The sequence below is a fragment of the Capricornis sumatraensis genome, chromosome 10, assembly GCF_032405125.1.
Source record: "Capricornis sumatraensis isolate serow.1 chromosome 10, serow.2, whole genome shotgun sequence".
Lineage (NCBI taxonomy): Eukaryota > Metazoa > Chordata > Mammalia > Artiodactyla > Bovidae > Capricornis > Capricornis sumatraensis.
In genome coordinates, this window is record NC_091078.1 from 22,282,174 (window position 1) to 22,306,793 (window position 24,620).

At 36.5% G+C, this 24,620-nt stretch overlaps 1 protein-coding gene across 1 annotated transcript in view; it reads left to right on the forward strand.

The window, feature by feature from the left end:
• Positions 1 to 24,620, forward strand: part of CTNNA3 (catenin alpha 3) — a 1,791,870-nt gene that overhangs the window by 1,060,038 nt on the left and 707,212 nt on the right. Inside the window, exon 9 of the mRNA XM_068981838.1 lies at positions 12,400 to 12,492. Within this exon, the coding sequence (XP_068837939.1) occupies positions 12,400 to 12,492 (93 nt within the window). The remainder of the gene's footprint in view (positions 1 to 12,399; positions 12,493 to 24,620) is intronic.

Here is a 24,620-nt window from a genome sequence, read left to right on the forward strand (position 1 = left end):
TCCTAGCCTCTTCCGTGTGTGTGTGTGTGTATATGTGTGTGTGTGTGTATGTGTGTGTGTGTGTGTGTATATATATATATATATATATATATATATATAGTCAGTTCTTGCTTCTTGTAGATTTTCACCACTTGACATTAATCTTCAGGAAGGAGTGTCTTATACAAACAAATGAAAATCAACACAAAGTCTAAATGTGTCTGTGTGTTGTGTATATGTATGTTGAGAGCAGTACATCAGAGTTACCTGGGGAACTTTTTTTTTTTTTTTATTTACTTTTTATTTTGTGTTCAAGTAGAGCTGATTAACAATGTTGTGATCATTTCAGGTTTACAGCAAAGGGACTTAGCCATGCATATACATATATTCTTTCTCACTTGGGAAACTTTAAAAAGTTGAATTAAACACAGTTTATACCTCTTATAACTTCCACCCACAGTTCAGTTTAGTCGCTCAGTTTTGTACGACTCTTTGTGACCCCATGAGCCGCAGCACTCCAGGCTCCATGCCCATCACCAACCCAGAGTTCATTCAAACCCATGTCCATTGTGTCAGTGAGGCCATCCAACGATGTCATCCTCTGTCGTCCCCTTCTCCTCCTGCCCTCAATCTTTTCCAACATCAGGGCCTTTTCAAATGAGTCACCTCTGCACATCAGGTGGCCAAAGTATTAGAGTTTCAGCTTCAACATCAGACCTTCCATGAATACCCAGGACTGATCTCCTTTAGGATAGACTGATTGGATCTCCCTGCAGTCCAAGGGACTGTCAAGAGTCTTCAACACCATAGTTTGAAAGCATCAGTTCTTTGGTGCTCAGCTTTTTTTATAGTCCAACTCTCATATCCATACATAACTACTGGAAAAACCATAGCCTTGACTAGAGGGACCTTTGTTGGCAAAGCAATGTCTCTGCTTTTGAATATGCTGTCTAGGTTGAACATAACTTTCCTTCCAAGGAGTAAACGTCTTTTAATTTCATGGCTGCAATTACCATCTGCAGTGATTTGGGAGCCCAGAAAAAAAAAAGTCTGACACTGTTTCCACTGTTTCCCCATCTATTTCCCATGAAGTGATGGGACTGGAACATGATCTTAGTTTTCTGAATGTTGAGCTTTAAGCCACCTTTTTCCACTCTCCTCTTTCACTTTCATCAAGAGGCTTTTTAGCTCCTCTTTACTTTCTGCCATAAGGGTGGTGTCATCTGCATATGTGAGGTTATTGATATTTCTCCCAGCAATCTTGATTCCAGCTTGTGCTTCATGCAGCCCAGCGTTTCTCATGATGTACTCTGCAAAACAGTTAAATAAGCAAGGTAACAATATACAGCCTTGATATACTCCTTTTCCTATTTGGAACCAGTCTGTTGTTCCATGTCCAGTGTAACTGTTGCTTCCTGATCTGTATACAGGTTTCTCAAGAGGCAGGTCAGGTGGTCTGGTATTCCCATCTCTTTCAGAATTTTCCACAGTTTCTTGTGATCCACACAGTCAAAGGCTTTGGCATAGTCAATAAAGCAGAAATAGACGTTTTTCTGGAACTCTCTTGCTTTTTCAATGATCCATTGGATGTTGGCAATTTTATCTCTGGTCCCTCTGCCTTTTCTGAAACCAGCTTGAACATCTGGATGCTCACAGTTCACGTATTGCTGAAGCCTGGCTTGGAGAATTTTGAGCATTACTTTACTAGCGTGTGAAATGAGTGCAATTGTGCAGCAGTTTGAGCATTCTTTGGCATTGCCTTTCTTTGAGTTTGGAATGAAAACTGACCTTTTCCAGTTCTGTGGTCACTGCTGAGTTTTCCAAATTTGCCGGCATATTGAGTGCAGCACGTTCACAGCATTATCTTTCAGGATTTGAAATAGCTCAACTGGAATTCCACTGCCTCTGCTAGCTTTGTTCGTAGTGATGCTTCCTAAGGCCCACCTGGCTTAATGTTCCAGCTAGAGACATACTTAATATATAAGTGTCTTGGCAGAAGTATTCTGGACTTTTCTTTAATAGCCATACCAATGATTATTATATTCACCGTCTAACTTATCCCACAGATTGAGAACTACTAATAAAGATTTTCTGTGGGCTCAACCTTTTTTTTTCTTTTATTGAAAATATTTGACATTTTGGATTCTGTGTCCTCTATGAGGAAGCTGTTGATAGAAAGACTTCATCTCTTTATAAGGAAGAATATCTTAATCTGTGTAACTTTGGACTACCATGCAACAGGAATACACTGTCCTGGAAAAGAGTAAATTCTGTCTATGAAAGTGCTTACCCAGGAGTTCCATGACCATTGGCCAGAGAGGAAAATGCATAAAAATGAGAAAAGGATCTTTCTCCCCCACTGAGAGCTAAGATGCAGAGCAACATCATATTACAATTAAGTGTGTGAACTAAACTATGGATATGCAACAATGGAAATCTCACCAAACATCAAAGTTTGCTTCATGTTCTTGAGAAATCATATCACAAGTAAGTAGTGCGTAAGAACCCCTTAGTGACAGAATGAAAAATTATGATGATCAGCTGTTCAAATAGTGAGCTTGTTCCTAGCAACAATATTATTTCAGTGTCTAAGATGACTTGAGAGGACAATTATTGCACCTGAAATTTCAAATAACACTTGATGTTGGAATGTTAATCTATAGCATGATAGGGTATTCTATATTTTTAAAATGCAGTCTCTTTACTAGCTCAGAATGATAAAAAGTATAGTTAAGCCCTATAGCATGATAGACTGATATAAAGGTCATTGACATTATCCCCACTTCCCAAATACTGTTTTTATAGCTTTCCTTGGTACTAGCATTGTTTTTTTTTTAAATTTAAATTTATTTATTTTAATCAGAGGCTAATTACTTTACAATATTGTATTGGTTTTGCCATACATCAGTATGAATCTGCCATGGGTGCACACGTGTTCCCCATCCTGACCCCCCCTCCCTCCTCCCTGCCCGTACCATCCCTCTGGGTTGTCCCAGTGCACCAGCCCCAAGCATCCAGTATCATGCATCGAACCTGGATTGGTGATTCATTTCTTATATGATATTATACATGTTTCAATGCCATTCTCCCAAATCATTCCACCCTCTCCCTCTCCCATAGAGTCCAAAAGACTGTTCTATACATCTGTGTTTCTTTTGCTGTTTTGCATACAGGGTTATCATTGCCATTTTTCTAAATTCCATATATATGCATTAGTATACTGTATTGGTGTTTTTCTCTCTAGCATTGTTATTGTTGTTTAGTCACTTAGTGATGTCCATCTCTTTTGTGACCCTATGCAGCCCACCAGGCGACTCTGTCCATAGATAGCAGTTCCCAGGCAAGAATGATGGAGAGGGTTGTCACTTCCTTTTCTAGGAGGTCTTCCTGTCCCGGGGATCGAATCCGTGTCTCCTGCATGAACAGCTGGATTCTTTATCACTGAGAAGCCCAGTACTACTATGTCTGTATCATCTGGGTGTGGGGAGGGTCAAGTGTGGCCATCTCCTTGACCTTGGTGGAAAGTGAGGGACAGAACTAGCCTAGCTGGCAGGATTTTATGACTTCAGGTTCCTGAGCAGAGAATTTCTCTCTTAAGAACATGAGTCAGGGATGAGAGGTACCATGTTATATGCCAGGTGAAGGGGAAGGATCACAGTCCAATAAATAGAAAAGATGCCAGGGATATTAATGATTAGTATACAGAACTGGAACTAGGAAGAGAAAAACAAACATCAGTAGAATAGTAATTAATGTGAATTAATTCGAGAAGTGTCTAGCCAGGCTTTGTTGCCTGCAATATTTTCAATATACCTGAAAGGGCAGTGCATTCAAATGTAAAACTTATAGAAAGTGCTACATCTTAGAAGGCAGAAGGACTTGTGCGAAGGAAAGAGGCTCATGAGAGAGATGCTGATGCTAAAAAAATAATCACTCCCCTCTGAGTAACATGACACCATTTCCCCGTTTGAAGATTTTTTATTTGACTTTTGCAATTATTAGAGTATTGACAGTTATTTTAAAGATACAGTTTAATCTTTTATTTTTAAAAAATGAAAGAAATTGTGTCCTGGCCTTTCCTTTTTAATAAATTTGTGAATCTACCTGAATGTCTTTGGTTCCATTTAGGATAACTTAGATTCTGATTTTCTCGGTCTTGGGTAAGGCACAACATCAATAAAAAGTCTGGTCAATCATTTCAATGCAGGAAAATTTCAGTACTTTAAATCAGGGTGGCATAAATAGCATATGTTGTTTTCTGGTTAGTAGTCTTCCTATCAGTGAATGGTTTGAATGTATTTCTTCTCTCTGTTTGGCTTGTTTTCCTGTCTATAAAATACTGGATGAGAGAATATGGTCAGAGGTCACATACTGGTGAACTATGAACTAAAATAAGTGAACAGACTGTTAGTTTGACCAAGGCTATGAATTTTTCCTTGTATTTTAATGAGGTCTAATGCCATTAGACAGGGCATACATGCTCATGTTTGCCTGAGGCCCCACCACACTACCCCACCTACTGTTACATATAGACTCTACATTTGTATATCTTGCCTGAGTCCTTAAACCATTTTGGTTTGTGGCTCTTTGATTAGAAACTGTGTCATATTTCTTTAGACTCCTAAGGTTTTACTTCTATAAAAATTCTTGAGAGAGTGAATCCTCTTCACCATCCTTAGTAAAAGCTAAGATGATCTGGAAGGGAATTCATACATCTTCAGGGCTGCTGCTGCTGCTGCTGCTGCTAAGTCGCTTCAGTCGTGTCTGACTCTGTGCAACCCCATAGACGGCAGCCCACCAGGCTCCCCCATCCCTGGGATTCTCCAGGCATGAACACTGGAGTGGGTTTCCATTTCCTTCTCCAATGCATGAAAGTGAAAAGTGAAATGAAGTCACTCAGTCGTGTCCAACTCCTAGCGACCCTATGGACTGTAGCCTACCAGGCTCCTCCGTCCATGGGATTTTCCAGGCAAGAGTACTGGAGCAGGGTGCCATTGCCTTCTCTGTCTTCAGGGCTACCAGATATTAAACTGTCTTCACACACTGTCTCATTTAATCTTCAAAGTACTCAAGTTAGGTAGATACTGATACCATCATACCCATTTTATAGATGACAAAATTCTCTCAGATATTACCATTTTATCCATGGTCAGAAATTTTAATAATTGTGGGAATAGGTTAAAATCCAGACCTAATTGTCTCCAAAACCTCTCTATGAATAATTTCCCATAGAGGACAGAAATGTTTCACAGAGATCTCTTGAATAATAAAACTTTACATAGACTTATGAAAAAAGTTTGATATATAAAAAATGTCAAATGTCCAAATATCTCAAAGTATCTTACAAAATATTTTATTTGCATGCTATTTTCTTCAACCAGTAGGGAGTTGACTTCATGTTTTGCCTAGGAACATACCTGACTGCCTGAAGAGCCACACAGAACTTATGCATATTAGAAGAAATTTGGCTTTCACTTACCTCAGCTGGTAAAGAATCAGCCTGCAATGTGAGAGACCTGGGTTCAATCCCTGGGTTGGGAAGATCCCCTGAAGAAGGGAAAGGCTACCCACTGCAGTATAGTCCATGGGGTTGCAATGAGTCAGACACGACTGAGAAACTTTCACTTTACACATTGATTTGACCTAGAAAAGATGTTACAAATCACTCAAATTAGAAATGTAAAGATATTTTTAACACATAACTTTCTCTGGTCACAGAATATTAACTATCCTATACATTTAAATTTGTTTGTATAAAATATCACTGAAACTCTACAAGCCTGAATTTGATAATCATAACTGACTGTCTAGAGAGCTTACCTGACGTGGAACAATTCTGGTAAGGAGAAGTTTGGGCATGTCCGAATAAAAGAAGACAGAAAGAGTGTTAATATAATCATTCAGGGAGTAGAAAACTTTGAGTTGTATTTTCAACTCAGTGTTAAATAAAACTTAAGTATGATAATATAAACAGAAACTTTGTGTTTAGGATGATTTTTATGTTAACATGAATAATTAAATTTACTTCAGTAACAGGGTAACCAGTAAATGTCCAGAAGAAAAAGGCTTGTTTAAAAAAAAAACAAAGATGATAAATTAAAAATTAAAGTGTATCCACTCTTCCCACTGGTACCATAATTTCATGCTCTATGCCTGAGAGTCTACTTCTGTTTTGTTGTTGTTGAAACACTAAGTCATGTCTGACTCTTTGAGATCCCATGGACTGCAGCCCTCCAGGCTTCTTTGTCCTACATTCATCTGGAGTTTGCTTAAATTCATGTCCATTGAGTCAGTGATGGTATCTAACCATCTCATCTTTTTGTCTTTTATCTTTCCTGGCATTAGGATCTTTTCAAATGAATTGGCTCTTTATATCAGGTAATCAAAGTTTTAGAGCTTCAGCATCAGTCCTTCCAGTGAATATTCAGGATTGATTTATTTTAGGACTGACTGATTTGACCTCCTTCCAGTCCAAGGAATTCCTAAGAGTCTTCTCCAGCACCAAAATTCAAAGCATCAGTTCTTAGGCACTCAGCCTTCTTATGATCCAACTCTCATATCCAAACATGACTACTGGAAAAACCATAGTTTTGACCATGCAGACGTTTGTCAGCAAAGTGATGTCTCTGCTTTTTAATACACTAGGTTTCTCATAGCTTTCCTTTCAATGAGCAAGTATCTCTTAATTTCATGGCTGCAGTATCCATCCACAGTAATTTTTGAGCCCAAGAAAATAAAATCTGTCACTGTTTCCACTTTTTCCCCTTCTATTTACCATGAGTGTGATGGGACTGGATGCTATGATCTTTGTTTGTTTGAATGTTGAGTTTAAGCCAGCTTTTTCACTCTCCTCTTTCACCCTCTTCAAGAGTCTCTTTAGTTTCTCTTCACTTTATGCCATTAGAGTGGTGTCATCTGCATATCTGAGGTTGCTGATATTTGTCCCAGCAATCTTGATTCCAGCTTGAAACCAACCAGCCTGGTATATCGCATGAAGTACTCTGCATAGAAGGGTGACAATGTAATGTGCTCCTTTCCCAGTTTGAAATGAGTCCATTGTTACATGTCCAGTTCTAACTGTTGCTTCTTGACCCTCATACAGGTTTCTCAGGAGACAGTTAAGGTGGTCTGGAATTCCCTTCTCTAATAACATTCCACAGTTTGTTGTGATCCATACAGTCAACGGTTTTAGCGTAATCACTAAAGCAGAAGTAGATGGTTTTCTAGACTTCCTTTGCTATCTTTATGATCCAGTGGACATTGGCAATTTGATTTCTGGTTCCTCTGCCTTTTTAAAATCCAGCTTGTACATCTGGATGTTCTCAGTTCCTATTCTGTTGAAGCCTAGAATTTTGAGCATAAACTTACTAACATATGAAATGAGAGCAATTGTCCAGGTGGTTTGAACATTCTTTGGCATTGCCCTTCTTGGGGATTGAAATGAAAAACTGACCTTTTCCAGTCCTATGGCTGAGTTTTCCAAATTTGCTGACATATTGAGTACAGGATTTTAAGAGCATCATCTTTTAGAATTTTAGATGGCTCTGCTGAAATTCTGTCACTTCCACTAGCTTTGTAATAATGCTTCCTTGACTTCACACACCAGGATGCCCAGCTCTAGGTGAGTGATCACACCACTATGGTTATCTGGATCAGTAAGACCTTTTGTATACAGTTCTTTTATGTATTCTGGCCACCTCTTAATCTCTTCTACTTCTGTTAGGTTATTAGTGTTTCTGTCCTTTATCATGCCTTTTTCTATTTTGTGATAAGTTAATTTGATTTATTTTTTAAGATTCTGCATGTTTGTTGTTCTCTTTCTGACATGCTTCACTTACTATGATAATCTCCATGACCATCCATGGTGCTGCAAATGACATTATTTCACTGTTTTTAATGGCTGAATAATATTCTGTTGTATATATGTACCACCTTTTGTTTATGCATTTCTCTGTCAGTGGACATTTAGGTTGCTTCCAAATGTTGTCTATTAAAAACAGCACTGCAACACACATTGGAGTGCATGGATTCTTTTGAAAGGACGTTTTTCTCTGGCTATATGCCCAGGAGTGAGCTTGTAGATCACATGGTAGTTATGTTTTCTTAAAAATATTTATTTATTTATTTGGCCATGTCAGACCTCTTTGGGGCACATGGTCTCTTCGTTGGAGCACAGGCTTCTCTCTACCTGTGGTCCATGAGCTTGCTGCCCCATAACTTGTAGGCTATAGTCCATGGGGTTGCAAAAGTGTCTGACATGACTCAGAGACTAAACAACAACAGCAACATGGGATCTTAGTTCTCTGACCATGGATGGAACCTGAGTCCCCTGCGTTGGAAGGCAGATTCTTAACCAATGGACAACCACAGAAGTCCGTACTTTTTAGTTTCTTAAGAAACCTCCGTACGGCTCTCTATAGTGTTTGTACCAATTTACTTTCATACTGACAGTGAAGGAGGGTTTCCTTTTCTCCACACCCTCCTCAGCATTTATTGTTTGTAGATTTTTTGATGATGGCCTTTCTGACTGATGTGAAGAGATATCTCATTGTAGTTTTAATTTGCATTTTTCTAAGAATGCCGTCTCTAATAATTAACATTTATTAGAAATGATTACTTTCTAATAATTAATTTTTCTAAAATTAATGTTTCTAATGTTGAACATCTTTTGGTATGCTTCTTCTTCATCTGTGTGTGAGTCTGTGTGCATGCTCAGTCGTGTTTGACTCTTTGTGACCCTATGGACTATAGTCCACCAGTCTCCTCTTCCACGGCATTCTCTAGGCAAGAATACTGGAGTAGATTGCTGTTCTCTTCTCCAGGGAATCGTCTTGATCTAGGGATTGAACCAGGGTCTCCTGCATGGCAGGCAGATTCTTTACTGCTGAGCCACTGGGGAAGTTCTCTTGGCCATCTGTATGTCTTCTTTAGAGAAATGTCTATTTAGGTCTTCTGCTCACTTTTTGGATTGGATTGTTTGGCATAGATTGGGAGTCTGAGATTGGCATGCACACACTCCTATATTTAAAATAGGTAACCAACATGGACCTACTATATAGCACAGGGAATACTGCTTCAGTTCAGCTTACTTTAGTCTCTCAATTGTGTCCAACTTTTTTCAACCCAAAAACTACAGCACGCAAGGCCTTCCTGTCCATCACCAATTGATGGAGTCCACCCAAACCCATGTCCATTGAGTCGGTGATGCCATCCAACCATCTCATCCTCTGTCATCTTCTTCTCCTCCTGCCCTCAGTCTTTCCCAGCATCAGGATCTTTTCAAATGAGTCAGCTCCTCGTATCAGGTGGCCAAAGCATTGGAGTTTCAGCTTCAGCATCAGTCCTTCCAATGAACATCCAGGACTGATCTCCTTTAGGATGGACTGGTTGGATCTCCTTGCGGTCCAAAGAACTCTCAAGAGTCTTCTCCAACACCAGAGTTCAAAAGCATAAATTCTTCGGTGCTCAGCTTTCTTTATAGTCCAACTCTCACATCCGTACATGACCATTGGAAAAACCACAGCCTTAACTAGAGGGACTTTTGTTGGCAAAGCAATGTCTCTATTTAATATGCTATCGAGGTTGATCATAACTTTCCTTCCAAGGAGTAAGCATCTTTTAATCTCATGGCTGCAATCACAAACTGCAGTGATTTTGGAGCCCAGAAAAATAAAGTCAGCCACTGTTTCCACTGTTTCCCCATCTATTTCCCATGAAATGATGGGACCAGATGCCATGATCTTCGTTTTCTGAATGTTGAGCTTTAAGCCAACTTTTTCACTCTCCTCTTTCACTTTCATCAAGAGGCTTTTTAGTTCTTCTTCACTTTCTGCCATAAGGGTGGTATCATCTGCATATCTGAGGTTATTGATATTTCTCCTGGCAATCTTGATTCCAGCTTGTGCTTCCTCCAGCCCAGTGTTTCTTATGATGTACTCTGCATGTAAGTTAAATTAGCAGGGTAACAATGTATAGCCTTGATAGCTCCTTTTCCTATTTGGAACCAGTCTGTTGTTCCATGTCCAATTCCAACTGTTGCTTCCTGATCTGCATACAGTTTTCTCAGAGGCAGGTCAGGTGGTCTGGTATTCCCATCTGTTTCACAAATTTCCACAGTTTATTGTGATCCACATAGTCAAAGGCTTTGGCCTAGTCAGTAAAGCAGAAATAGATGTTTTTCTGGAACTCTTGCTTTTTTGATGATCCAGCAGATGTTGGTAATTTGATTTCTGGTTCCTCTACCTTTTCTAAATCCAGCTTGAACATCTGGAAGTTCACAGTTCATGCATTACTGAAGCCTGGCTTGGAGAATTTTGAGTATTACTTTACTAGTGTGTGAGATGAGTGCAATTGTGCAGTAGTTTGAGCATTCTTTGGCATTGCCTTTCTTTGGGACTGGAATGAAAAATGACCTTTCCCAGTCCTGTGGCCACTGCTGAGTTTTCCAAATTTGCTGACACATTGAGTGCAGCACTTTCACAGCATCATCTTTCAGGATTTGAAATAACTCAACTGGAATTCTATCACCTGCACTATCTTTGTTCGCAGTGATGCTTCCTATGGCCCACTTGACTTCGCATTCCAGGATGTCTGGCTCTAGGTGAGTGATCACACCATCGTGATTATCTGGGTCATGAAGACCTTTTTTGTACAGTTCTTCTGTGTATTCTTGCCACCTCTTCTTAATATCTTCTGCTTCTGTTAGGTCCATACCATTTCTGTCCTTTTTGAGCCCATCTTTGGATAAAATATTCCCTTGGTATCTCTAGCGTCCTGTAATAACCTAAATGAGAAAATAATTCAAAAAATAATAGATACATTTATAACTGAATCCCTTATTATACACCTAAAACTGACATAAAACTGTTAATCAACTATATTTGAATATAAAATTAAAGAAATTTAAAAAGTATCTATATAGAGTATCTTTCTGTAATTTTTAAACTTTGGTTTAACCAACATTCATCTATTTGATCAAAAGATTGAGCCAATAATTTCATATTTCTACTTAAAGCAAACAGTGCTCAAATTTACAGGCAGCTATTTTCTGCAAGTGCAGTGAAAATTATTATAAAATTTATTAAAGGAATTAAACTGCTACATTTTACTTTCTGTGAGTGGGGTTTTAAGAATGGAGTGGGGTACAGAAACGACTGCCCTTTTCAAATAATCACAAATGTGCTAATTATGTGGCTGATATGAAAGTTGAGGCATTGTGACCTTCAAGCCAACAAAAGACCTTTTCAAGTAAGCCATTTCCATGTACATTAATAAAGTGATCAATGGCATTCCACAGTTAAATAATATATGGCTGTCATTTCATTATATGTAAATGCAAACCAAGGAGTTGTTTCACTGCCAACATATTTAAAGTAATGCTATAAAAAATAAAAAAGCAAAGACTGTAAATCCATGTAAGTAACAGTTTTTGGTATTCTACAGATAGTCATCCAAAGATATGTTTGTTGTTCACTTCCAACACATACAGTTTAAGTGAAGTTTCTCTGCAACTGATTGGATTTTGGACTTGATCAGTAAAAACTGCCTTGTGATAAAGTATATAATAACTGAAACATGATGAAAATGATTGTTAAGAAAGTGATCTCTTTGCAGTGATGGAGGCAGTGACATATTTTATAGATCTGAGAAAACATTGCCTCTGTACATGAAGACTCACCTGCTAGCAAGGGGGATGTTGAATAAGACTGAAGTTCAAAGGAAAAGGATGGAACTCCACAATCTTTCTCACGACTTGTTCATGGTATAAAGAAAATCCTTATGGACATTGGACTTAGGTCATCGCCATGAAGGCAGTTATTTTAAAGGACAGTCATATCCTTGGGAAACAATGTGTTTCAAAACAATAATGTATTAAAAAATATGGATATTAGGGTGTGAATCAAATTGACTGCTGGAATGTCAAATAGTGCCTATGAAGTTGTAGTAGAAAATCAAGAACAGGAAGAAGAATTCAATTATCCTGTATTTGCCCAGCTTTGTAGCATATTTGATGCTGAATAAAACATGAACAAAGATACAGTCATGCTTAATGCAACTTAAGAATGCATAATAGACTTCTGGGAAATAATAAACCAATTACAAACTTAAAATAAACCACAATCATATGAATCCAAGAATTTATTAGCATTCAATCCATAGATAAACTTTTTCTCAGTCTCATAAAAAAAACATAGCAGCATCTTATTATGGGTTAGATATTGATACCAAGAGATTGTACAGGGATTGCAAATTTGTTCACCAGTCTTCCTGTTGGCTTTAAACACTACTGTATGGCCTTTATTGTTATTTAATAGATTTCTGAATGCTTCCATAAAGTAGATACCAGTGACATTTATGTGATAACAGATGTTTCTGCATTTCCTCAATAATTGAGATAATTTCCATTATTTTGTATTTAAGGTGGCAAATCTTGCTTGTTCCATGTCAACAAATGAAGATGGGATTAAGATTGTCAGAGTTGCTGCCAATCACCTGGAAACCTTGTGTCCACAGGTATGATAACTGTCTTTCATTAAACTAGCTATAAAAAAATTATGTGTAATGCTTCAGACTTTCATACATATGTAAACATATTAAAATATATATTTAAAAAACATAAACTGACTCATCCTAAGGTCATAGTTTACTCTTTACTAAGCATTTCATTCTTTATTTGACAGCTGGTTCTTATAACAGTTCCTGAGAGACCATCTTAGAATTTTCTGAATGGTATAGTTTGAAATCAAAGAAGTGTTTTGTGCAACAGATCTGATTTATTTTTAGTCATTATTTAATTTGAAATCTCAAATCATGTGAAAAGAATGTTTTTTTTTTTTTTCTCTTTTATCAAAAGAAGGCATGAGCTTGAAAAAAGCCAAGAAATATTGTCTTGTCTGGAATTCAGGAGTTTTTTAAAATCCAAAGAGAAACATATTGCTTAGGAATTATTTCTAAATGAGTAATTATCTAAAAACTATGATTCAGGATACACAGGAGAAGGGGACAACAGAGGATGAGATGGTTGGATAGCATCACCAACTCAATGGGCATGAGTTTGAGTAATCTCTGGGAGTTGGTGATGCACAGGGAAGCCTGATGTGCTGCAGTCCATGAGGTCACAAAGAATCAGACATAACTGAGCGACTGAACTGAACTGAGGATGCACATAAGGTCAATCCTTCGTTGCCTTAGAATAAGCAACAAGTGATGTAGATAATTACTTCCCAATTAAAACCACAGTAGTTGCAAAGATGTGAAATATAATAATGATTAGAAATTTCAAGTCTCTGAACTTCTGCTGGAATTCTAATTTTACTAAAAGCAGAATGTGTGTTAAATTCTTCGCTTGCTTTGCCGATGATTTCATCTGTAAGAATATTTAGGAAATAGTAAGGTGACTGCTTCTTTAGACTTAATGCTGATTAACAAATGAAAACTGGCTGAAGTGCGATCTGGAGGAACCAGCAACTGAGATCTCATAACTGAGGTCAGTTTTCTATGAGGTCCCATAGGGAACAGAACTGTGCAATAGGTCTCTGAAGTGGCTGAATCACTTACATTCCCCTCAGTAGACTGAGTTTTTGTTTCTCCATATTGTGGATAACACTTGATGCTGTCACTATTGAAATGCCTTTTGAATCTGAATAGTATTCAGAATATCTCATTGGTTTCAATTTATACTTTTATGATTACTCAAGAAAACACTTAAAAAAACAGTTATTAACCATTTGGCTTTCAATGTCTGTGAATTGCTTAAACCCTTTGACAATTTTTAGTTGCTTGTTTTTTTTGCACTGCTTAGATTTATTAAAAATATCTTCTGTTGACTGTGGCTTTTCCTTTAACTTTGAATATAATATTTTAATCCTAAAGTATTTTAAGAACTATAATATGAACATATGATTCATCTTTTAACTTTTTAATTAGACATTTGAGCACCTATTCTGTGCCATGGTGTGTTGGTTTGTGCTTTGTCAAGAAATTCTTCCAACAAAAGGGTTACATAGTCCCCATATTTTCTTTTTAAAATAGTAAATACTGTTATTTAACATTTAAGCCTTTATTTTATCTGAAATTTATGTTTATGTCTAACAGGAGGTTGAATATAATTTTTTAAACAGTGGTAACCACTAGGCTATCATACTGTATTAAAACGTTGACCCTTTACCAATTATAATTTATTTTTTAGATTCCATATATAAGTGAAACCATGTGACATTTACCTTACTCTGTTTGACTTATCTCATTTAGCATATTATTTCCAGGTCTATCAATGTTATCACAGTGGCAAGGTTTAATTAATTTTTTATGGCTGGGTCATATTCCATTGTGTTTGTGTTGTATGTGTGTGTGCACAGCATCTTCTTTATTCACTCATTTATTGATAAAAACACTTAGGATGCTTTAACATCTTGGCTATTATAAATAATGCTGCAATGAACATGAAAGTGAAGTTGCTCCGCTGTGTCCGACTCTTTGCGACCTTGTGGACTGTAGCCCACATCTGTCCATGGGATTCTCCAGGCAAGAATACTGGAGTGGGTTGCCATTTCCTTCTTCAGGGGATCTTCCTGACCCAGGGATTGGACCCAGGTCTCCTTCATTGCACGTAGACGCTTTAACCTTTGAGCCATCAGGGAAGCCCATAGGGATGCCTATATCTTTTCTTTTTTTTTTTTAATTTTTAAATTAAAAAAAAAAATTTGGCTGTGCTGTGGCTTTTGGGATCTTACTTCTTGAACCAGAGACTGAACCCACGCCCTCAGCAGCGAAAGAGTGTTGTCCTAACCACTGGACCATCAGGGAATTCTCACATATATCTTTTTAAACCAATGTTTTTGTTTTCTTTGGATAAAATTCCAGAAGTGGAATTGCTAGATCATTTGGTAGTTCTATTTTTAATTTTTTGAGGAACCCCGCTACTGTTTTTCATAGTGGCTACACCAATTTACATTCCCACAAATAATGCACAAGGGGTCCTTTTTCTCTATGTCCTTGCCTACACTTATTACAACAGGTGTAAAGTGATAGCTCATGACTTCAATTTGCATTTCCCTGATGATTAGTGATACTGAGCATCTTTTCATGTGCCTGTTGGCCATCTGGATACTTCTTTGAAAAAAAATGTCTATTCAAGTTCTTTACCCATTTTTAATTGGGTTGTTTCTTTCTTTCTTTTTTGATGTTGAGTCTTACGAGTTCTTTGTATATTTTGGATGTTAAGCGCTTAGTGAGTATTTTGTTTGCAAGTATCTTCTCTCATTCAGTATGTAGCTTTTAATTTTGTTGACAGTTTCCCTAACTGTACAAAAGCTTTTTAAGTTTGATGTAGTCTCATTTGTTTATCTTTGATTTTGTTTTCTTTACCTGAGAATACACATCCCCAAAATATTGCTAAGACTGATGTCAAAGAGCATCCTGCCTACATTTTTTTTCCTAGAAGGTTTATGGTTTTGGGTCTTACATTTAAGTCTTTAATCCATTTTGAATTTATGTGAGAAAATAGTCCAGCTTCATTCTTTTGCAAGTAGCTGTCCAGTTTTCCCAATACAACTTATTAAAAAGGGTATACTTTTCCACTCTGTATATTCTTGCCCCTCCTCTTGTAGATTAATTGCCACGTAAGTGTAATTTTTTTTTTTCTGGGCTCTTTTCTATGTTCCACTGACTTATATGTCTGTTTTTGTATGTTGTATGTTTGTAAGTTTCATCTGTTTTTGTACCATACTGTTTTGACTACTGTGCTTTGTAATATAGTTTGAAATCAGGAAGAATGATGTCTCTGGCTTTGTTCTTTCTCAAGATTATGTTTGCTGTTTGGACTCTTTTGTGTTTCCATACAAATGAATTATTTGTTCTAGTTTTGTGAAAAATGTCACTGGTATTTTGGTATTAATTATGTTGAATCTGTAGATTGCCTTGGGTAGTACAGTCACTTTATCAACACTATTAATTCTTCCACTCCAAGAACATGATATATAAAGATATTGGAGAGGCATCTCTTTGTGTCTCCTTCAATTCCTTTATCAGTGTTTTATAGTTTTCCTAATAAGAGTCTTTTATCTCCTTAGATTTATTTCTAAATATTTTATACTTTGTCATGCAATTATAAATTGGATTATTCTCAATTTCTCTTTCTAGTTTGTTGTTAGTGCATAGAAGCACAACTGATTTCTGTATATTAATTTTATATCCTGAAACTTTATTGAATTCACTCATGAGTTACAGTAGATTTTTGTAGCATCTTTAGGATTCTCCATATAGTGGATCTTATTGGCTGTAAACTGTAGCAGTTTTACTTTTTACCTTAAAATTTAGACTCCTTTCATTTCCTTTTCCTGTCTGAATGCTGTGTCTATTACTTCCAAACTATGTTTAATAAAAATGGCAAGAGTGTGCATCCTTATTCCTGATCTTAGAGGAAATAGTTTTAGCTTTTCATGCATTGCATATGATGTTGACTGTGGGTTTTTCATATATGGCCTTTATTATTTTGAGGTGCATTCCTTCTATACCCACTTTTTTTTGGATTTTTTAATCATAAATGTTGAATTTTGTAAAAAACTTTTGCTACATCTATTGAGATGATCATATGATTTTTACTGTTCCATTTGTTAATGTGGTATATTATATTGATTGTTTGACAATACTGAACCATCTTTCATCGCTGGGATAAATCCTACTTGCTCACAGTATATGATCCTTTTATTGTATTGTTGAACTTGGTTTGCTAATGTTTAGTCGAGGGTTTTTGCATCTATGTTCATCAATGGCATTAGCCTATAATTTTTGTGTGCATGTGTTATATCTTTGGTTTTGGTGTCAGGGAGAGTTACAGTCTTAATTGTGACCTTTGGTTACATCTAGTCAATTTTAAATGCATTGTTTCTTTCTTTAAAGTATTACTGTTCTGCTCTTCTCTTTTATGTAACTTTAATTATCCACTTACAAAGTTCTATAAAAATATATATTAGAATTTTTTATTGAAATTGTTAAAATGTTTTAGATTTTAGATTATTTTAGGGAAAAGTGGCTCCTTCAAGCTATTAAATATTTCCATTAATAAACATGTTTTATATGTCCCCATAATCAGATCTTTTTTTTAAATGTCCTTCAGAGATCCTTTAATATTCCTTTTATTATTAATTACAATAAAGTCCATGGCTATATTTTGATGGCATCCCAATTTTTCTCAATAGGCCAGAAAACTTTCCTGAAGACCAGACTCAAATATTTAATTTTCCCTTTACATCTCCACATTTATGCCTAGAAGACATCTAAAACTTAAAATAGCCAAATGGAACCCCTACTAGCTACATCCCCGCCTCATTTTGCTTTTCTTCAGTCTTACTGATTTTAGTTAACAGCATGGCCTTTCACCTAGTTTCTCTGAGGAAAACCTAGAGATTTTCTTTCTTTTTTTTTTTTTTTTAATGCAGTAACTATTTATCGAACATATGCTATGTAGTAGGTGTCATTTGTGCAGCTGGGGAGTAAACAGTAAAATAAACTAGTCAAAACTCTTGTCCTAGTGAAACTCATATTTTAATTATACCTAATGGCTAGTTTCCCTATTTAATCCATTAACAAGCCCTATAAGTTTCACCAAAAATATTTGTCTTGAATCTATATACTTTTCTTCATGTTGTTTGTCGACAGGATGAAAAATATCATAGTCTGTGCCTCATCATTTCTATCGTTGACTACAGAAATATCCTACATGGTTTCCATGCTCATACTCATGTCTCTCTAATCTACTTCCCATATAAAAACCCGATTTTAAAAATGTTTAGCATAGCAGTTGCTTTCCTTAGCCCTATACAATAAAATGCAAAGTTCTTTTAATGAGTTAATTCAGACTTACATGAAATTTCTACTCCCTAACTGTCAGCTCTACTTCATATTATTTTCCTTTGCAGGCGTTAGATCTCTGCACTTTGGCCTTTCTGTTTCTAGAACACAATAAGCTTCTTACCACCTGAGGAAGTTCACACTTGGTAATTTCCCAGTTTGCTTTTTCATATGGCCATATGGACAGCTTCTGTTATGTTCAATTTGTGAAAACTGGGCTCAAATAGCATCTCAGACATCAGCCTCTTTAGTTACCTATCATGTCACCATATTTATTTCTTTTAAAGTCTCTACTATAATTTGATATTATATTTTATATTATTTTGTTAGTTTTTTATTATACATTGTCCATTCTCAAATATAAAGTTTATGAAAGCAGTGATTTATTGTTTCTTGTTCACTACCTGTATCCCACATACCTAACAGAAATGCAGCATGTATTGGATGCTCAATAACTATTTGTCCAATATATGGGCAAGGTTTCTAGAATATTAAATCATTTTATATTCATAGACTACAACAAGAATTTTTGCAACATCTTTTAGGTATATCTTTCTTTTTTTGACAACGAAAAAATTACCTTATAATTAGTTTGAGTTGTAATTGATAAAAAATAAACTGTTAAAATGGCTGATTAATGTATAGTTGCTAACCTCTACTGCTGGGGTGCAATCTGCCCTTGGCCTAGCTTATTTCAGTATTTTACTAGTGATTTGGATAAAATTTTATAATTATGGTCTTCATTTTTTTCAGTTGAAAATTAGAAGGTAAAGGGTCTATATTAGCTGAAAGAGTCTGGTCATAAAAAATTTGAAATTTCAAAACATGGACTGAATATTATTATATTAAGCAAAGAGTCGGACATGACTGAGTGACTGAACTGAACTGAATACTGAATAGATAAAATATTAAACCATATATTTTTGGCACTATAAAAGAAATCTAAAAATAAATAAATAAACATAGCTTAGTAAATATTTACTGTCTAAAAGGCTTAGAAATTTTGTTGATAGTAATCTCAGTATGAATCAACAATGTGATTTAGCAGTCAGAAAAGACTAATACAACATTTTTTTCATCATAGAACAAGTTTTAAAATTTATTCTCTACCTCTGTACTGCAAAATTATTTTTATACTGTGTATTTTTTATATAGTATACCCTGAAATTCAGAGTTAGTGGGCCTGGGGTGCATCCCCAATTATATGTTGTGTGTATGTATATATATGTGTTATGTGTATGCATGTTTGTAAATGTGTATATGTGCATAAGATCCATTTTGACAATATCTATTGAAATAAAATATGCATATACATTTAGGTTCATTATTCCACTTCTAGAAATTTACAGTACAGACACATGAGTGCACATGCACAAAAGTCTTAATCAAGTTCTTTTTTGTTTTTTTAAATTGAATTAAATTTGATATAGAATATTAACTTCAGGTGCAAAAATGGTGATTGGATATTTTTGTATATTATTAAATGATTACTGCAATAAATCTAGCTGCCATCTATCACCACACAGAGTTGTTACAATATTATTGACTATATTATATCAGTTCAGTTCAGTTCAGTCACTCAGTCGTGTCCGACTCTTTGTGACCCCATGAACTGCAGCGCTATACGACATATCCCTGTGACTTATTTATTTTTATGGCTGGATATTTGTACCTCTTAATCCGCTTCACCTATTTTGCCTGTCCCCCCATCCCTACCACTCTGGCACACCAGTTTGTTATGAGCAAGGTTTATTTGTTTGTTATGAGCAAAGTTTGTTATCTGCAATGGCAAAGCTAGAGCCAACCTAAATATCTGTTAGTTGAGAATATTAAAAGTCGTTTAAAGTAATGTCAGCTCAATATGTATTTTGGTATGGAAGATACCCAAGATAACTGAAAAAGGTACTTTTCTGATGAGTATTATACTTCCCACTTATGTGAAAAAAAGAAGATTGAGCCATATGTTTATGTACTTGTAGGACATTTTTCAAAAGGTTCTCATGAAAATTTTAGTAGTGTTTACTTCCAAGAAGGGAGACTAGAGATATAGAACAGGAGGAATGCTTTCACATTTCACTTTATTTCTTTAAGGATTCTAAGTTTTTAAGCAGAAATATATATTTTCTTAATTTTGAAGGAAAACCTAACCAACTTTTAATATTCAATTCAGTTCAGTTGCTCAGTCTTGTCGAACTTTTTGCAACCCCATGGACTGCAGCACACCAGGCTTCCCTGTCCTTTATCAACTCTTGAGTTTGCTCAAACTCATGTCCATTGAGTCGCTGATGCCATCCAACAATCTCATTCTCTGTTGTCACCCTTTCCTCCCTCCTTCAATCTTTCCCAGCATCAGGGTCTTTTCCAATGAGTCAGTTCTTCGCATTAGGTGGCCAAAGTATTGGAGTTTCAGCTTCAGCATTAGTCCTTCCAATGAACATTCAGGACTGATTTCCTTTTATTTATTTATTAATTCATTTAATTTTTATTTTTACTTTATTTTGATTTACAATACTGTATTGGTTTTGCCATACATTGACATGAATCTGCCACGGTGTACATGAGTTCCCAATCCTGAACCCCCCTCCCACCTCCCACCCCATATCATCTCTCTGGATCATCCCCGTGCACCAGCCCCAAGCCTCCTGTATCCTGTATTGAACATAGACTGGTGATTCATTTCTTACCTGATAGCATACATGTTTCAATGCCATTCTCCCAAATCATCCTACCCTCACCCTCTCCCACAGAGTCTAAAAGTCCATTCTATACATCTGTGTCTCTTTTGCTGTCTCGCATAGAGGGTTATCGTTACCATCTTTCTAAATTCCATATATATGTGTTAGTATACTGTATTGGTGTTTTTCTTTCTGGCTTACTTCACTCTGTATAATAGGCTTCAGTTTCATCCACCGCATTTGAACTGATTCAAATGTATTCTTTTTAATGGCTGAGTGGTGTTAATTTTGGAATAAGTCATGTTGAGAAAACACAGAGCAGAAGGAGCTGATGATGGGGCTACATTTAGTTCCTGTTTCCTAAATACCATTGAATTCACCTAGGTTTCAGTGAATTGGATCATCTTGGTTTTTACTGTGTCTAGAGAACTACAACTGTAATATTTTGCCCAGTTACAGATGTCATACTTTGAAAATACTGTCACCTGGAGGAAATTTAGCAGAGAATATCTGAAATGGTGACATGACTTGAAACTATGCTGTACAAAAAACTCATAAAAGCATCAGGGAATTTTTAGCCAGGAAAAGGTTAAGACATGGAGAAACATGATCACTATCATCAAATCTTCAAAGGGCTCTGATGTGAAAGACTTGTTCTGAAGGTCCCTAAGGGGCAGAACTACAACCTATGAACATGAGCTAGAAATATAAAAATTTTGTCCCAATATAGAATGAACTGCCCTGGAAGAAATTGAACTTTGTTGAGAAAGAGGGATTTGGAGTTTTTCAATGTCACAGACATTTAAATATAAGGAGAGTAATATTTAGACAATGTAGAGGGTAAGAAGTTGGCCTACAGGACTTCTAATGGGGCTTCCCATGTGTTGCTAGTGGTAAAGAATCCTCCTGCCAATGTAGGAGATGCAAGGGACTCGAGAGTTCCATCCCTGGGTCAGGAAGATCCCCTGGAGCAGGAAATGGCAACCTACTCCAATATTCTTGCCTGGAAAATCCAAAGGACAGAGGAGCCTGGCAGGTTACCGTCCATAGGGCTGTAAATAGTCAAACGTGACTGAACACACACAGACACACACACACACACACACACACTTCTATTGCCCAATCTTGAGATCCTCTAATGAATCTCTCTTTTATATAAAGGAGAGAAACTTAACCTGGGAACTTAACCTGGTGGAAGGATAAAACTAAAATCTTGTTCCATTTTTAACAAGTAACTTGGAAGTTTAATTTGAAAGTATACATTTTATATTTGCTGATGACACAGATGTGAGAAAAATAGAATTCATGGTTCTAAAACATGTTGATAATCTGGACTAACGTTTGAAAACTCATAAGCTAAAAGTTAATAAGGGTAAATATAGAGTCAGGGCCTTAGGTTAAATAAAATCTATTGCACAAGCGGATAGGAAAAAAACATTACTTATCTAAAGGCACCTGGAGCATCAGGAGTTGAAACGGACATTTGTTATCTAGTTCAGTGAATTTTAAACACTGGTCCATCAAAAGAATTTTCATGGTCTATAGTGAAATCAGGTCAGTAGAGTTCAGTTTTTTCAAGTAAAATTAATTCAAAATTTATGTATCTTCTACTTTGATATTCATCAAACACATTGACACATACTATGTAAGTATGTAGTATATACTTATATATACATATACTATAGCTGACACAACTATATAAGTCAGTGGCATGACATGAGGACCATCTTATAGCTTTAAAATGATTATGGTGCTTAGCTTGTGGAATATGAGAAAATTCCCAGTGTACATGGCACAGGAATGTCCAAGTCCAGAATACTGTGTGAGTTCAGGCCCTGCAGTTTAAGGGCTAGGTAGAAAAAGAGTTGTTTTAAGACAGAGTTGAGCTATTATCTAATCACTGAAAGTGATCTTTAAACATAAGCCAAGTAGGTTATTCCTTGTCAAAGATGTTGGAAAGAGAATGTTTCTTGGTTTATTGGATGTAGAGGTGTTAGATGGTTTTAAATAAGATTTGTTAATTAGCCAAGAGCATGGTGAAATTGTAATTTCCCCTATAGTGAATACACTTACAATTGGGCAAACTCAAAACAGGTGCTTAATTTTCCAAAATCTAGTTAAGTTTTTGAAACTCTGTTCTGATTGAATCAATATCTAATAGAGTTTTGCTGTGCCTTCTTCCATTTGTCCCTTTCATCAAATGCTGCCCAGTGACCAGACAGAGCTAAAACAGTTTGTAAAGGCATCTAGTTTATTTTCAGTCATATGCTTAGGGATATATTTCCATAAATTGCTTACTGAAAATCTATAATTACTTTTCACAAGGGTTGTATATTCAGTTCCGTTCAGTTGCTCAGACATCTCCAACTCTTTTTAACCCCATGGACTGAAGCACTCCAGGCTTCCCTGTCCATCACTAACTCCCAGAGCCTATTCAAACTCATGTCCATCGTGTCGGTGATGCCATCTAAGCATCTCATCTTCTGAGGTCCCCTTCTCCTCCCACTTTCAATCTTTCCTAGCATCAGGGTCTTTTCTTCGCATGAGTTGGTTCTTCGCATCAGGTGTCCAAACTATTGGAATTTCAGCTTCAACATCAGTCCTTGCAATGAATATTCAGGACTGATTTCCTTTAGGATGGACTTGTTGGATCTCCTTGCAGTCCAAAGGACTCTCAAGAGTCTTCTCCAACACCACAGTTCAAAAGCATCAGTTCTTTGGTGCTCAGCTTTCCTTATAGTCCAACTCTCACATCCATACATGACTACTGGAAAAACTATAGCTTTTATTAGTCGGACCTTTGTTGGCAAGGTAATGTCTCTGCTTTTTAATATGCTGTCTACGTTGGTCATAGTTTTCTTCCAAGGAGCAAGCATCTTTTAATTTCATGGCTGCAGTCACCATCTGTGATTTTGGAGCCCTCCAAAATAAAGTCTCTCACTATTTCCATTGTTTCCCCATTTATTTGCCATGACAACATGGAACTGGATGACATGATATAGTTTTCTGAATGTTGAGCTTTAAGCCAAATTTTTCGCTCTCCTTTTTCACTTTCATCAAGAGGCTCTTTAGTCCTTCTTCACTTTCTGCCATAAGGGTGGCGTCATCTGCATATCTGAGGTTATTGATTATTTCTCCCGGGAACCTTGATTCCAGCTTGTGCTTCATACAGACCAGCATTACACATGAGGTACTCTTCATATAAGTTAAATAAGCAGGGTGACAATATACAGTCTTGATGTGCTCCTTTCCTGATCTGGAACCAGCCTGTTCCATGTCCAGTTCTAACTGTTGCTTCCTGGCCTGGATACAGATTTCTCAGGAGGCAGGTCAGGTGGTCTGCTATTCCCATCTCTTTAAGAATTTTCCATAGTTTATTGTGATCCACACAGTCAAAGGCTTTGGCATAGTCAATAAAGCAAAAGTAGATGTTTTTTCTGGAACTCCCTTGATTTTTCAATGATCCAGCAGATGTTGGCAATTTGATCTCTGGTTCCTTTGCCTTTTCTGAACCAGCTTGAACATCTAGAAGTTCACAGATTATGTACTGTTGAAGCTTTGCTTAAAGAATTTTGAGCATTACTTTGCTAGTGTGTGAGATGAGTGCAATTGTGAGGTAGTCTGAACATTCTTTGGAACTGCTTTTCTTTGGGATTGGAATGAAAACTGACCTTTTCCAGTCCTGTGGCCACTGTTGAGTTTTCCAGATTTGCTGGCATATTGAATGCAGCATTTTCACAGCTTCATCTTTCAGGATTTGAAATAGCTCAACCAGAATTCCATCAGTTCCACCTGTTTTTTTCATAGTGATGCTTCTTAAGACCCACTTGACAGCACATTCTAGGATGTCTGGCTCTAGGTGAGTGATCACACTATCATGATTATCTGGGTTCTGAAGATCTTTTTTGTATAGTTCCTCTGTGTATTCTTTCCACTTTTTCTTAATATCTGCTGCTTGTATTAGTTCCATACCATTTCTCTCCTTTATTGTGCTCATCTTTGCATGAAATGTTCCCTTGGTATCTCTAATTTTCTTGAAGAGATCTCTAATCTTTCCCATTCTATTGTTTTCCTCTATTTCTTTGAACTGATCACTAAGGAAGGCTTTCTTATCTC